The sequence below is a fragment of the Panthera onca genome, chromosome B3, assembly GCF_046562875.1.
Source record: "Panthera onca isolate mPanOnc1 chromosome B3, mPanOnc1 haplotype 2, whole genome shotgun sequence".
Lineage (NCBI taxonomy): Eukaryota > Metazoa > Chordata > Mammalia > Carnivora > Felidae > Panthera > Panthera onca.
The window spans coordinates 113043524-113059694 of record NC_138344.1 but is presented as its reverse complement, the minus strand read 5'-3'; the positions used below and the strand labels follow the sequence as shown (position 1 = coordinate 113059694).

The 16171-nt window shown below is 36.3% G+C and overlaps 1 protein-coding gene across 4 annotated transcripts in view; it reads right to left on the bottom strand.

Annotated features, from left to right (window-relative positions):
• The window catches only part of RAD51B (RAD51 paralog B), a 641492-nt gene that overhangs the window by 608145 nt on the left and 17176 nt on the right, over nucleotides 1-16171 (bottom strand). For all 4 annotated transcript variants that reach the window (XM_081795951.1, XM_081795950.1, XM_060620127.2 and 1 more), the window contains exon 5: nucleotides 4116-4252. In XM_081795951.1, the coding sequence (XP_081652077.1) occupies nucleotides 4116-4252 (137 nt within the window). The remainder of the gene's footprint in view (nucleotides 1-4115; nucleotides 4253-16171) is intronic.

Here is a 16171-nt window from a genome sequence, read left to right as displayed (position 1 = left end):
ATTCTGGAGGATGAAAAGGAAATCAGCAGAGGGGAAGGGGCAGCTGTTCTGGGAAAAAACACATTTTCCTGATAAAACATATAGCTAGCCCTTTCCCTTCCCACTGCCTGTATGGGATGCCTAAAAACATATTAAGCCCTACGTCTCTCTGTCATCACTGCGCAACAGAACCAGCGCCTGCAACCACCTACTCACTGTTGGCTGGGTATTTGGTTACTTGCAGCAGAAAGCTTTCCTAACTGATTAACTAACTCTCCCCAATAAATCCAAGTAGGGGTCAAGCAGTCCTATAACAGCACAAATGAAGTGTGCCCAGACAGTACAGAGCCAGCTCTATCCTCTGACCTGCCATGACAAACTCCAGAAGGCAGTTTGTTAAAAGAGGACTGGTACTTTTGATTCCACCTGAACCTATCACCACACCTCAGAAGGCAATCCAGGTGGCAGCCAGGTGACCACACTCTTCAGGCCTTGTGGAGAATAGACTAGAAAAGTAAAAAACATAAATTTCAACCCCTATCCTCAAATGGCCTTCATAAAGGCTCCTTTACAATTACAAAACATAAGTCCAATAAAGGGACTAAAATTTTACCTCATTGCCAGCTTGCCTTTGGCTTGTTAGTTGAAGGTTAGTCACTGACATTTTAAAAAATACCTTTCCTGGGGCACCTGGGTGGCTCAGTCGGTTGAGCGTCCGACTTCAGCTCAGGTCACGATCTCGCATCCGTGAGTTCGAGCCCCGCGTCGGGCTCTGGGCTGATGGCTCAGAGCCTGGAGCCTGCTTCCGATTCTGTGTCTCCCTCTCTCTGACCCTCCCCCGTTCATGCTCTGTCTCTCTCTGTCTCAAAAATAAATAAACATTAAAAAAAATTTAAAAAAAAAAAAAAAAAAATACCTTTCCTTTGGACAACCTGAGTTAACCAATGTCTTTCTTTACCAGTGTTAGCATCAAATACATTTCAGTGTTCAGATTTCCAGTGGCCCCATGTGTGTGTATGTTTCTTTTTTTTTGTTTTGTTTTGTTTACCATTTATTTGCTTAAGATTCAAATAACTTCATCACATTACAACTGACCAATACATCTTTTATCCTCAGCTTAATTGAGATATAACTGGCATATAATATTGTTTGTGTAAGTTTAAGGTGTACAATATGACAAGAGCAATATATCTTGCAAATCTCTTTTAATCCAAAGAATGCTCCTCTAACTTTTTTTTTTAATCTTAACAATTAAAAAACGAGGTTGTTTGTTCTGTCATTTCCCACAGTTTGCATTTTGCTGACTACATTCCTCTGGTGTTGATTTAACACGTTCCTCTCTTCTCTGTATATGTTGCAAACTGGTAGCTGGATCTGAAAGTTTGATCACATTCAGGCTTGACTATTCTTCCAACAGGAGGAATAACTAGTTTTCTTTTGTGATGCTAGTAGCCTTTTATGTTTATGAACTGTTTTCACTCACAACACTTCTGACACCAAATGTTTAGGTTTTCCATACCAAACAATTCTTCAATTCCCTGTGGACACCAAGTGGGTGTCTGACACTTAACTACCAGGAGTTAGCTCAGACCTCACAGTTTAAGGGCTCAGACCCACAAGACTGCCCTCTCCCAACTTGAGAGACTAATCGCAAGTCCCAGGCCTCTGGTACTTCTGACCAACTGAGCAACTACAAATCAGGAGTTCTGACACCCCTCCTCCTCAACTTCGATGATTTGCTAGAATGGCACACAGAATTCAAGAAGGAACTTTACTTACTATTACCAAGTTATCACAAAGAATGAAAGACACAACTCATGAAAAGACTGGGGAGGACCACATGGCACACCACCCTCCCAGCACGTTGATGTGTTCACCAACCCAGAAGCTCTCCAAACTCTACCATTTAGAGATTTCTGTAGAGATCCCATTACATAGGCAGTGTTGATTAAAGCATTGGCCATAGGCAATTAATCAGTTACCAGCCTCTTTCTCTTCCTCAGAGTTTGGGGGGATGGGTGGGGCTGAAAGCTCCAACACTATAATTACATGATTGGCAACCAGCTCCCATGTGAAACTATACAGATGCCCACCAAGAGTCACTTCATTAGCATAAACTCAGGTTTTCCAAAGGTTTTAGAAGGTCTTTGGCCAAGAACCAGGACAAAGATATGGATTTCTTATTATACCACAATATTCAATGCCTAGAACCATTAAATTGTTGGGGTGTGTAATTTGGTGACATTCTATCATTCCTTCTTCATTTATTACTGGAATACTCCTATAAAAAGTCCTATTTGGGGGTGCCTGGGTGGTTCAGTTGGTTGAGCATCTGACTTGGGCTTAGGTCATGATCCCATGGTTCATGAGTTTGAGTCCCACATTGGGGTCTCTGCTGTCAGCACAGAGCCCTCTTCAGATCCTCCGTCCCCCTCTCTCTCTGCCACTCTCCCATGCACATGCGCTTGCTCTCTCTCTCAAAAACAAACATACATTTTAAAAAAGACCTATTTGCTACTCAGCAATACAGTTCATAAATCAGAAAAAGAACAGATGTTTGATTGATTTCCTTTTTTAAAACTCATTTCAAAATAATGATTTGCTTCTCCAGAATTCTCCAACACTGATCTATTAGTTGTTTTTCATTTCATAATATTATAAACTCATGAATTTAAACATATTTCATGGGTTTTAATCTACTGTCATCATTATTCTTATTGGTGGTCAATTTGTCTCATCTTTAGCCAGCAGGAGCCTCTTCAGGTTGATTCCTGAGTCCTTCTGACACTCCCCTAAGTAGTCTTTGATGGCTCTCTTGTTACCTGATATGAGGTTTCAGACTCAACTTAAAAGTTTCCTAAGCCAGTGCTAGTATCAGCCATTTCCCCCAAGGAACCCTCAATCCTTTTAGTAGGCAACGGTGTCTGGATTCCACAATATGAGAGTAATACCTGTCAGTTCATTCATTTATCAAACATTCTGTGAGCAGTTAATATGTGTCAGTCACTAGATTTGGCTTTGAAGATACAAAGATATAACACAAGCTCATAGAACTGACAAATGAGTGGCATATACTTCGAATAGATAACCAAGAGATGTAGAAGACAGCAAATAAGCTCCAGGCAAAATAATCCACTTAGAACTTATCTGGCCAGGGAATACACTTCTCTCTAACTAGTATCCCTAGAAGTAAGAGAGAGATGTGATTCATAATGACATAATTACACATAATGACACAGTTACAGAAAGACTCAAAGAACTATACCTTGACTAAAAGAATAGAACTGAATCAGTCTCCAGACCTGTAAGTACTCCTGCTCATGAATGTCAATCAGAGCAGGGTCAGAGGGAGACCAGACTTATTTTCAAGTGTACAGAATTACACAAATAACCAAATGCTCTCATAGAATGTTAAAGGTCCTTGCCAAAGTAAGGAAATCTTTTCTTTCCAAGCATAAATACACTATCAGTGTGTTTTTTATATCTAATACAATACTATTACAAAGATTAAAGTGAAATACTTCTCAATCAAAAAATATTTTGAGGGGTGCCTGGGTGGCTCAGTCAGTTAAGTGTCTGACTCTTGATTTCAGCTCAGGTCATGATCTTGTGGTTCGTGGGTTTGAGTCCCACATTGGGTTCCATGCCAAGGGTGGAATAGCCTGCTTGGGATTTTCTGTCTCCCTCTCTCTCTGCCCCTCCCCTGCTCGCTCTCTCTCTCTCTCAAAATAAATAAACATTATAAAATATTTTTTTTTGAAATTTCCAACTTTTCCATTCACTAACTTCCAACTAGAATTAGTAACAAAGCAGCTCACCTTTTGTCTTTTTTATGAATTTTCCCTCTTCCCCCTTTCCACTTACATCCCTCCCTGTTTCTTAAACTTCTTTCTTCCTGACTTTCTGCAAAACACAGCTTATCCAGAAACCCCACTTAAACCAATGACAAAGGGATAGAAAAGACAAAAAGAAACTGCTTCCTGGGTTAATTTTAAGAGGAAAATTCATTTAAGACTGTATCTAGCATTTTGAGTTCTCACAGAGAAAAGGTAAATGTTAACCTGTTGGAAAATGTTAGGTGCTATAAATAAATTACAAAATTAAGCATTATAATGGAAAATAATAAAATCTCCCACCTTTCAGCACTAAATGCTGACTCTGTGTCGATGTATGCAACACCTCCTTCTAATCCTCCCATGTTGGTGGGTAATGTGGCCAAAATGCTCATCATCATACAAAACTGAGTTTTTCCACAACCTGGTGGGCCTGTAATCTTAAAAAAAAAAAAAAAAAAAAAAAAAAAAAAAAAAAAAAAGTTCTTTGAATAAACATCACAAGCTAGTCAAAGCAAAATTCTTTTAAGAACTTGCCATATGCACAGCCCCACTAACCTGGGTTCTCATAAAGAACATTTTAATACATCTATTGTATGTAAGGAATTAACTTCTCCTCTGTGTATCTGGATTGGTACTAGTTATGTACTATCCTTGGGAAAAATGAGAAAACAGTCACTTCAAATCATGTTCTATGTTCTGTAACTCAGATGAAAAACTTTGGTTGAGAGATGCTGGAGGGTACATTTATACATTCAGAACCAAGAGTTCTATATCTTTTCCTCATTAAGACATTTATGGAAGGAAATTGAAAATATTTAAGAGGCTTTAATATTTGGTTTAGCATTCCTCATGAATTAGCCTTTTAGAACAATTTTGTACTAGTCCCCTAAAAAGCTACTTTGATCTTTATTCTGCAGAGTAAAGAAGTTAGGAGTAGAGTGCTGATGTATACAATTTATTTTCAAATGCTTTAGCATAAAAAAAAGGCATGCACACACACACGTGTGTGTGTGTGTGTGTGTGCGTGTGCATACAAAGGGAGATAAAACAAATGTAACAAAATTCAACAATTGTTGAACCTAGGTGACTCATACTTGGAAGTGTGTGTTTTGAAATTTTACTTTGTGGAAAGTTTTCTGCAATTATAAAATGTGAAATCAGGAGAATAGAGATGGAAAAAAAAAGAGGAAAATTCATATACATGCATATTCAAGTCAACTAGAAGTACTTAACAAAAATTAATTTGAAAATGTTAAAAATATCCCCTTTAAACATACACTATTTGTCACATTGGCTATGGCATACAAACTTTAAGAACCAAAACACTATCCCTTTTGTGAAAATAACACTGTTTTTAACACAATCTTTCACAAAGGAAGGGAAAAGAACAGGAGAGGAGGAGAGAAAATAATCTCAGGGAGACAGGAAAAAGTCTAAGCTAAGACTAAGACAGACTACAAATATGAATAAACTGTCCCAGATACATCATGAAGTAGGAAGAAGTAAGAAGGGATGACCCATGAGTCTACACCATTTGTGCCAGTGGTTCTCAAATTTAAGTGAGCATTGGAATTGCCTACCAAGCTTATTAACAGGAATCTCTGGTTCAGTAGGTCTGGGATGTGGCCTGGGAATTTACACTTCTAATAAATTCCCAAGTGTTGCGTATGCTGTTATACACTTTTGAGAACTACTGTTTTAAAATTTAGACTAGGGGATCCTGGGTGGCCCAGCTGGTTGAGCGTCCAACTCTTGATTTCAACTCAGGTCATGATCTTGCGGTTGGTGGGATGGAGCCCTGCGTCAGGCTCCATGTGGATTGTGCGGAGCCTGCTTGGCATTCTCTCTCCCTCCCTCTCTGCCCCTCCCCTGCTCATGTTCTCTGTCTCTCTCAAGAAGAAAATAAACATTTTTTAAAAAATAAAAATAAAAATAGTTACATACCTTATTTCTTAGTTATACAAATCTTTTCATTCTCATAAAAACTTAACACTTTTAGTGACGCAATTATAATAATGAAAATAACAAATGGAATTATATTATTCTTTAATTATTTTGTAATTCAGTGCTTGAAATGTCAAGTCCTAAGTTCCACTCATTTCAGTACTTCAATGCCATGGCTGTATAGTTGAGAAAGGAACAATTGCAAACATGCAAGGGCTAAAATTTTTAAAATACATTACTTGTTGTACTTGCTATTTTCATTTTTCAGTAACTTCCATCAAATAGCAAAAATTTTTATAGAACTTTGGCTAATAACCTTTTGGGATGAGCACTGGGTGTTGTATGGAAACCAATTTGACAGTAAATTTCATATATTAAAAAATAAAAAATAAAAAAATAAAAAAATAAAAAAATAAAATAAAATAAAAAAAGAACTTTGGCTAATAAATTTCCGTCTTTCCTCATGTCAATCAATTGTTCTTACAACAGAATCAAAAGATACTACATTTTGAGATTTTTAACAATTGGTTCAAAAATAAAAACTCTTTATTTGGAAGATTTTTCAACAGTATAGAAAATACTGTTACAATTTTTTAAGTGTGCAGATAACCAAGTTTTCATAAGACACACATATCTTTGACAACAAAAATAACATCATAAAAGAAATATTTCTAAGCAATGATTTTAAAAACACTCTGCATTTTAATCTGCCTTCAAAAAGGCAATTACAGTAAAAGCTTGGATTGTGAGTAATTTGTTCTGCGAGTATTCTGCAAGACAAGCAAATATTTCTAAAAAACTTTAACTTAATAAATGAGCAATGTCTTGCAATACGAGTAGTATATGACGCCGAACATCACGTGATCATAACTGGGCCAATGGTTCTTGAAATTCACTTTGATATTCAGGTGCTTTGGATTAAAAGCATGTTCCCGGAACAAACTATGCTTGCAAACCAAAGTTTTCCTTGTATTTTCTTACTCATTGTTAAAACATTACTTTTACTTTGAAGGGATGTTTTAAGAGTGTACCACTGGTTGGTTGGTTGATTTTTAATCTGCTATGAAGCATATTGCCTAGCCACTTGTCATTTCAAAAAGGTCAGAAAATTTGACATATCTTGTCTTTTTATTTTAAAAAATGCTTCACCCATCCTTAAATTCAACAACTCTTTTACACTCCTTGTTGTGAGATCACCAAAGAAGGCATTGTGATTCAAATGATTTTCATGGTCAGTCCCCACCTCATTACAGAGTGCTATAGAGATTCCACACTTAACCAGTCAGGTTTTTGTAAAAATCAACAACACTGATCACTGTTATCAACTTGAAGTTGAAGTTGAATAATCAACCTCTGTGTTGCTACAGATTGCCTAAGGATGATGCAACAGAAAAGTTTAAAGAATCTTACTTAGATACCATTTTTACTATTACTATGACTAGACTAGACTAATCTATCCATCAATCCATCCCTCCATCCATCCACTCATGAATCCATCTCAGATTTTGTTGGGTTTTTTTTACTATTTTCTTTTAAGATTTTAAGTAATCTCTACACCCAACATGGAGCTCAAATTTACAGTCCCAAGATCAAGAGTCACATGCTCCACCAACTGAGCCAGCCAGGCATCCCTCCATCGCAGGTATTTTCCATGCATTTTAAAGCAGGTCAGAGACATCAATATACTTTCCCCTAACAATTCAGCATATATATCATTAACATGAGTTTAACATGTATGATTCTTTTTTTCTTGTAAGGTAAATTTTACATACAGTAAAATGCATACTCTTAAGTTTACCATTTGATGAGTTCCAACAAATGTATACACATATGTAATCTAAACCCCTGAGTCAGAACATTAGCATTACCCCAGGCAATTCTCCCATAAACACTGTTTTATGTTCTAAGAAATCATTTATATTCAAGAAGTCATATAAACATTGTATGTTCAGGAGGTTTATTTGAGGGAATATATCTTCTCTGATCCATCTTTAGTTTAATGGCACACACAAAAAATTTAGTTCTTCCTGTATTTCATTACTGAAACAAAATCGAGCTAGTATGATAATCTGGGTCATGGTAGAAACCTCTGTACTTACATAGCATCTTCCCACATTGAAAAATCTGTTTTAATCCTTAATGCTTCAAACCATCTCTAATGATTTCTATATTACTTCTGACAGTATTTGTTCACAAAAGGATCCATTTAAATTGTTGCCATATTGTTTCCTATGTTTTATTTCATTCATTTTACTAAAAGGAAGGATAGGGGCGCCTGGGTGGCGCAGTCGGTTAAGCGTCCGACTTCAGCCAGGTCACGATCTCGCGGTCCGTGAGTTCGAGCCCCGCGTCAGGCTCTGGGCTGATGGCTCGGAGCCTGGAGCCTGTGTCCGATTCTGTGTCTCCCTCTCTCTCTGCCCCTCCCCCGTTCATGCTCTGTCTCTCTCTGTCCCAAAAATAAATTAAAAACGTTGAAAAAAAAATTTAAAAAAATAAAAAATAAAATAAAAAAATAAAAATAAAAGGAAGGACACTGTGTTCCTAATGTTATTAATAACGTATGACATTTGGTCTTTTACTAAGAAAACACAAAAGAGGCTTTTAAATGTCTATTATTAATTTTAGTGAAGTTTTTCTAGATATTGACTTAAGTATCATATGACTTTATTATTTTTTTTTATTTTAGAGAGAGAGAGAGGTTGGGGGACAGGAAGGAAGAGAGAGAGAGAGAGAGAGAGAGAGAGAGAGAGAAAATCTTAAGCAGGCTCCACACTCAAGAGCGGAGCCCCACATAGGGCTCAATCCCAAGACCCTGGAATCATGACCTGAGCCAAAATCAAGAGTCAGATACTCAACCAACTGAGCCACCCAGGTGCCCCTGTATCACATGACTTTAAATGTCACTGAAAAACTTACAGAAGTTTGTCTTCCTATCCTGTGTGTTTCTTAATTATGATGGCTTCCTACTATCATTACTCAGTATTTCAAGGGACAAAATAACAGTTTTGTAATAATGAAAGTTTCATTATTAATGATAATGGATATAATTCCATATATCAAATTGTCTTCAGAATTTCAATTTTTTTTTTGATGTCTTCTCAGATGGAATTAGATTGTCACTAACTTTCACTTTATCAGTCATGGGATGATCATCAGCTCTGATTTGTCTATGCATGTGGTTCACTTTTAGCCCATTATAGTATGGTCTTCAATCTATAGTTTCTTTGCAGGGTTCTTTTTATGTCATTTGTCTGTTTTGTGAGATTTGGCTTAGTTAAATCCAAAATCCACCTAACTAGGTATACGTAGAACTACAATTCATCCCAGTATGTTGAAAATAAAGCTACAGCAAAGTGTCCCTGTCAACCTTCTGTATCATTTCCTCATGGACTATACCTGACACATGACAGTGTGACAGACCAAGTAAGGATGCCACTATCAATCTATGTATTAAATACTAATGAAAGTTTATTTCATTCTTTAGGCTGAAATACCAATAAAAAGTCAAAAGTTTTTTCCCACAACCTAATGAACCATCTTACATATTCTGCTTTGGAAACTGCTAGTTTTAAAGAGCCCCAAACACTCTTCATGGACCTTTTAGCATTATCAAAGACAGCATGGATCAAGTTAATCATCAGATAACAGAGGAAAGGTAACTTGTCAGCAAAAGTTGAATGTGGATCTAGACAATGAAAAATGGTTACTCTTCAGAGTGCTAACTAATGAAAGAATACAGCACTGCCTTTCTACACATACATCTACATGCCAGGTTTTAGATTATGTTCTAAGATTTAATGAGCTTAAACCCATTAAATGCTTTGTGATTTTTAGTGGAAAGGTAAAAAAGTCACCATTTTAATTAAAATGATATATATGAAAACATTCAGTTAACATATCAAGTCCCATGAAAATGTAAGGTATTCTCTTATTATTCCATTTTTAAAGAAAACATGTAAAAAAATCTGAAAAGTTAAACAAATATAACTGGCATTTTTTCAACTTCATTATTTTCAGGTACTATTCAGTATAGTCTTGGGAAAGGTAAAATGTTATGGGAATAACATTATAAGATTTCTGGTTTGTTTGTTTTGTTTTGTTTTTACTTTGCATTCAAAGTTGGATAACTACATTTACTTTAAGCTATAACTTCATTAGAATATTCTAATTCTTTAGCAATCGCAAATCCTCTTCATATATTTTTTATTCTCTTCCTAGACTCAAAAAAATTTATGTTGTATGCAATTCTGATGGGTTGACTGGAGTTAAATTTCATTATTTTTTCAGGTTTACTTAGTGGGTTAAAACATTTCAACATTAATAATTTTTAGCTTCAGATAGTTTAGTTCTGAATTCTACCAGCCAAACCACAAAATTTCAAGTTGTATTCAGTTCCCAGGTTCAGCTCCAATGGTGGTTAGAAAGAGAGAACATGCCAAACCAGAATAGTCTCAGTTATTTGCTTCTTGGAAACTCAAAGTGAATACCACATTTACACACAGAAGACACCAGTAAAGTACAATCAGCTTCATATCAAGTCTGAGTCGCAACTCTGCCTGAGAAATGTAAAAGAACTGAAAGAAGATGAAGTGGTAAAGATCACCCAAATATGAACAAGGACGCCAATATTAATAATCAGTTTAAAGGAGAAAGAGAATTATTCACAAGAAAAGAAAGTCTAATTGTACTAAAGTAGAAATGAAGCCTACTTATCTTACTCTTAAGTGAGACTGAACGGTTGAGATGAATGTGAAACCTGGACCTGTTAGGACCTAAAACCAAGTTAACTCTCCTGACACTGAAGATGGGGGCAACAGGATGGGGGATCTGCCAAGCCAATACTTCACTAGGGAAAATTTAAGGACTGCCTGGTTCTGATCTGAGAAAGAGCTTGTGGAAAATTCATATCATTTTTTTTAATGACACCCTTCACCCATCATTTGTCTCCATTTGCTCTATAATTATATAGAAATATAATTAGGTCTTCAGACCTACCGAATTCATTTAAAAAAATAAATAATTCTCCAAATCCTAAAACAAACAAACAAACAAACAAACAAAAGCAAACAATCTCAGAAAGGTCAGGTAACACTTTACCTTGTGAAAAAAAAACTTGATCTTAAATTACTTTACATCAACATATGGAAGATTTTATCCCTTGGATTCTCTCCACCACTCCCTCTTATTTTATATTAACAACTGCTGTTTTTCAAGTACGTGGGAAGGGAGAAAAAAGAGAAAGGAGGGGGCCAGAGCAGAAAAACACAGGAGGACATGAAAATGACAAGTACCCTAAGTTTTACAGTTAAAAAAAAAAAAAAAAAAACATCAAATAGTATCAAGGGACATAATCGTTCATTTAACAACCATATAACCTGTGCCATATAAAAGACTCCATGAAACCTTTATGGAGACCAAAGTTTATTTCTAAATCAGGAAATGAGGAAAGAATTAGGAACAATGATCCAATCAACCACATCTGCTAAACTCCTGTATTAGGACACGGGCCTGGTTATCTTGCCTTTTAAAACACTGGGCAGGATAAACAAATCATGTCTGTGGATTATATTCAAGGAACACCAATTAGAAATTTCTCCCTGGTAATCCTGCTGCTGTTGTTACACATGGAGCAGACGTTAACCTGACAATATTTTGAAGGAGATGAGACCCATGTTGGCCAACCTACAGACCCATGAGCAAGAAAAATAAATGTCTGCTACTGTTGCAAGCCATGTAAGCAGCCAAAATTGACTAATCAAGTATTTATGTCTTGTACTTCACTGTTTATGCATCTCTATTACATGCCCAGCCCTTGTAGGCATTTAAGTTTACAACCCTGCCTTATTAGCTCCTGTGATCTTATAGGCCACAGCTAACCTTGCCAATAAGAAAGAAAAAGAATTGTATATTTAACTGTTCTGAGGAAAACTCGGGATGTCAAAATAGGACTCTGGCATCCTGCTCCTACCTTTCTGGGATAGTAGAATAGTCACTTTCAAACAAAACCGCCCCACTCAAGGAGGACGCTTGGTCTCCTTAAATCATGAACAAAGCAGAGAAATGAGTCAGGAAATACCAATAATGTAAAAATGTGTTACATCCTTTCTTAGTATTTAGAGCAAGGATCTGGGGATAATCATCCCTCTTAAATGTTGTAAAGATTTGGCAGTGCTTCACAGGTTTACTCTTCCAAGGGTACTCTTGAACGAAGACACGCAGATGTTACAGCTCTTTTTGTTGACATGAGTTTGGACCAGTTCTCAGGATTACAATATGAAAACACTTTTTTTGGTGATCCCTTTAAATACAACCTTAATTTTACTGAATCACATTAGCATCTTTATTATGCATTCTCAGCAGGGGTGATCTTGACCCCAAGGGTGAAACCTAGCTTTGATGGGACAGGGGGGAGATTTTATGCTTTTAATGTATAAAACACAGACATCCACAGTATGCATAAACAGGTAGACAGTATATCTGTGGCATTAAAATCTCATGGGGAAGGAAGACTTCATTAGAAAAAGGCAGTGTCTAAAAAGCTCCTTAGGGGAGAAAATGAAAACAAGATTGAGAAACACTGATTTAATCTACATTATCCCCTATGAGAAAGCTCCATGTGGTTTGACCTCCACATAATGTAAACTTTTAATCTTAAATTTCAAACATATCTTTACTACCAACAGTCAGTAATAACAGATGCAGAATTGTCTGCTTACAAACTCCACAAGTAAGGAGTTTGATGTTCTCAGGGAACGGGACAAAGCCCTGTAGTTCAGTTCCATCCATGATTCAGCAGTGTTGGTTTCTCTTTGATTTCTCTTCTGTGGCTTCTGCTTTTGGCATAAGTAGTGCTTCTCTAGTACCACTTTTGATCTTGGTGCTATAACTGCATATACACAGATTCAGTGAAGTTCACAGAAATCAAAATTGGGGATAAAGAAATCAGGGAATTCTGAAGTTAGTCAGGAAAGAGCAGCTATAAAAATGCCAGCAGAACGTTTCCAGACTTATTCGTACTCTCTCAATCGTCTCCAGGCCTCATCTAAGTTTATTCTACCAGTTACCTGACCTCCGTCTCACCTCCACCAGATCTACCTTCTACCTAATATCCACAACTCTAGGTTTGACCTTTTCACCAAAAACAAAGATTGTGCAATGCAATTAGACACCTCCATAGATACCACATTAGTGCTCTATTGCTATGTAACAAATTACCGCAAACTTCACAGCCTAAAAACAACAGTGGTTTCTTATCTCACACTTCTGTAGGTTAGCAGTCAGTCCAGACGGGCCTGACTGGGCTCTCTGCTCAGTCTCACAGAGCCAAAATCAAGGTGTCAGCTGAGCGAAATCCACTACATTGCAGCCTGCTTCCTTGCTGGCTGTCATCTGAGGGCTACTCACCGCTTCTAGAGGCCACCTACATCCCTTCTCACATGGCCCCTTCTACTTTCATGTTTTGAATATTTCTGGTTTCTCCTTCTTCTTTAGTCAGAGAAAGCTCAGTTTTCAAGGGCCCATGGAAGTAGATCATGATAATCTCCCTCTCTTAAAGTCAACTGTGTCATATAACATACCATAATAATGGGAATAATAGCTCATCATATTCACAGGTTCCAGGGATTATGACAGAGCATCTTTGGAAGGCCATTTTAGAAATTCTGCCTATCACAAAGTCTATGAGAACGGAGTGGTAATAATTTTAAGTTTTTTAAAACTTACACATACACACACACACACACACACACACGTGCGCACACACACACACACACAAATACATACATACATATATGAACACACATAAATAGTGATAGCCAGGCCCTAAGAAAGATTCAGAGATCTCACTCTGGTATTCACGCCCTTCTAGTCCCCTCCCACACTACAACAAGCGTATCTGTGTAAGAGAATACAGGAGAAGTAATGCTATGTAACTTCCAAAGCTAGGTCATAAAGACATTGCCATTTCTACTTTGTTCTCTAAGATCACTTACTCTAGGGAAAGTCAGCTGCCATGTCACGAAGAGAGTCAAGCAGTCCTGTGGAGAGGTTCAGGTGGCCAGTAACTGAGCCTGCCTGCCAACAGACAGGACCAACTTCCTAGCCACACAAGTGAGCCATCTTGGCAGCATCTCCTCCAACTCCAGTCAGGCTTTCTGATGACTGCAGCCTTGTCAATACCTTGACCGTAATCTCATGAGACCATAACCAGAAAACTAGCTAATATGCTCCTGAAATCCTGACTCACAGAAACTGAGAGATAATAAATATTTCCTGTTGTTTCTAGCCACTATACTTTGGAATGATTTCTTAAACAGCGATATATAACAAATTTTTAAGTATACAATACAGATATACAGATATTAGAGATATATAACTTTAAAAATACAGAAGAAAAAAAAACTCCTAAAATGAAAGAATCACTTATGTTCATTAATAAAAGATCAATTAAGTAGAAATATCATATTCTTTAAATTACTATTTTGATAATTTTTTAAGGGGATACAAATGAAAATACTGCACCTTAGAATAGCAATAACATTAAAAATTCCTAAAGTTGGGCTTATTCCAAGATTCAAGGAGAGAGTATAAAAGAAATAGGAAGGGTTCCTAGGCAGCTCAGTCAATTAAGTGTCTGACTCTTGATTTTGGCTCAGGTCATGATCTCAGTCATAAGATCAAGCAGCACGGGGCTTGCTTGAGATTCTCTCTCTCTCCCTCTGGCCTCCCCCACTCACGCTCACTCTCTCAAAAAAAAAAAAAAAAAAAAAAAAAAAAAAAAAAAACAAAAAGGGTGTCAAAAAAAAAAAAAAGACAGAGATACCAGGAACTAAAGCATTATAGTACAAAAGCACTGTATGAGAGTTAAAAAATAAATAAATGAAAATAAATTCATTCTCTCAACTAATATTTATTAAGAACCTTCTACATATACTAATATTGTGAATGTAACAATAAAAATAAAAAGGCATAATCCCTGCCCACTTGGAATGTATTCTCCAATGAGGAAGACATGTACTAACTAATCATACACACACTACAACTGTAACAGTGACAAGTGCCACATAGAAGAACCATAGTACATGACTCAGTTCTCTAGAAACATGACAATTCTAAATGTGTTATGTTAAACATAATAAAATAGATTCAAAATACAGTAAGTAAAAAAAAATAGAACTACAGGTAAATTTGTCAATGCAACAATATAATAGACTATTTTAACAACCTTCTGTAAATTACTATTAGGTCAGGCTGAGAAAAAAAAAATCAGTAAAGATAAAGATTTGAACAACCCAAATAACAAGCTTAATTTAATGCTCATATGCAGAGCACTGAACTTTAGAGAATAATAATTCTTCTCAATCACACCTAGAACATATATAAAAACTGATTCTACATTAAACCTTAAAGCAAGTTTCAGAAAACGTCAGAGAATAGGGGCACCTGGGTGGCTCAATTGGTTAAGCATGTGACTTTTGTTCAGGTCATGATCTCACAGTTTGTAGGTTCAAGCCCCACATCAGGCTCTGTGCGACAGCTCAGAGCCTGGAGCCCGCTTCAGATCCTCTCTCTCTCTCAAAATAAATAAACATTTAAAAACAAAAACATTTTTTTAAAAGATAATTTGTTTAATAATTTAGGTATTTAAAAATTCCAAATAATTCATGAAAGAAGCAATCATAATGGAAATTTTAAAAAACCATTAGAACTAGGGACACCCAGGTAGTTCAGTAGGTTCAGCATCTGACTCTTGATTTTGGCTCAGGTCACAATCTCATAGTTCTTGACTTTGAGCCTTGCATCAGGCTCTGTGCTGACAATGCGGAGCCTGCTTGGGATTCTGTCTCCCTCTCTCTCTGACCCCCCCCCCCCCCCACCGCTGCTCTCTCTCTCTCAAAAATAAATAAATAAATAAATAAATAGATAAATAAATAAATAAATAAATAAATTATTAGAACTAAATAAAAATGAAAATACTTTATATTAAAAAAATGAAGCACTGGATATTCATAGACTACAAGCTCAGAGTAAAATAAAGAAAAACTGAAAATTAATGGGTTAAATGGGCAAGAAGTTGGGGAGGTTGAAATAATCCCAGAAAAAATGCAATTAGAAAAGAGATAATAAAATAACAGAAATCATTGAAGTAGAAGACAAAAAAAAAAGAGGACAAGAGGACCAACAAAGAACAAAAAGCACAGTCCTTTGAAAAGACTATAAAAATATTCAAAACTTTGACCAGACTTTTCAAAAAGAAAGGGAGAAAGAAGACAAAGTAAGTAATATTAGGAATGAAAAGGGGAATAAAATTACAAACAAAACCAGATTTAAAGACAGGGAGAATATAGTGATTACCTATAGATTTAAAAATATAGTGAAAATCTATTTAAATATAGATTTAAAATATAGTGATT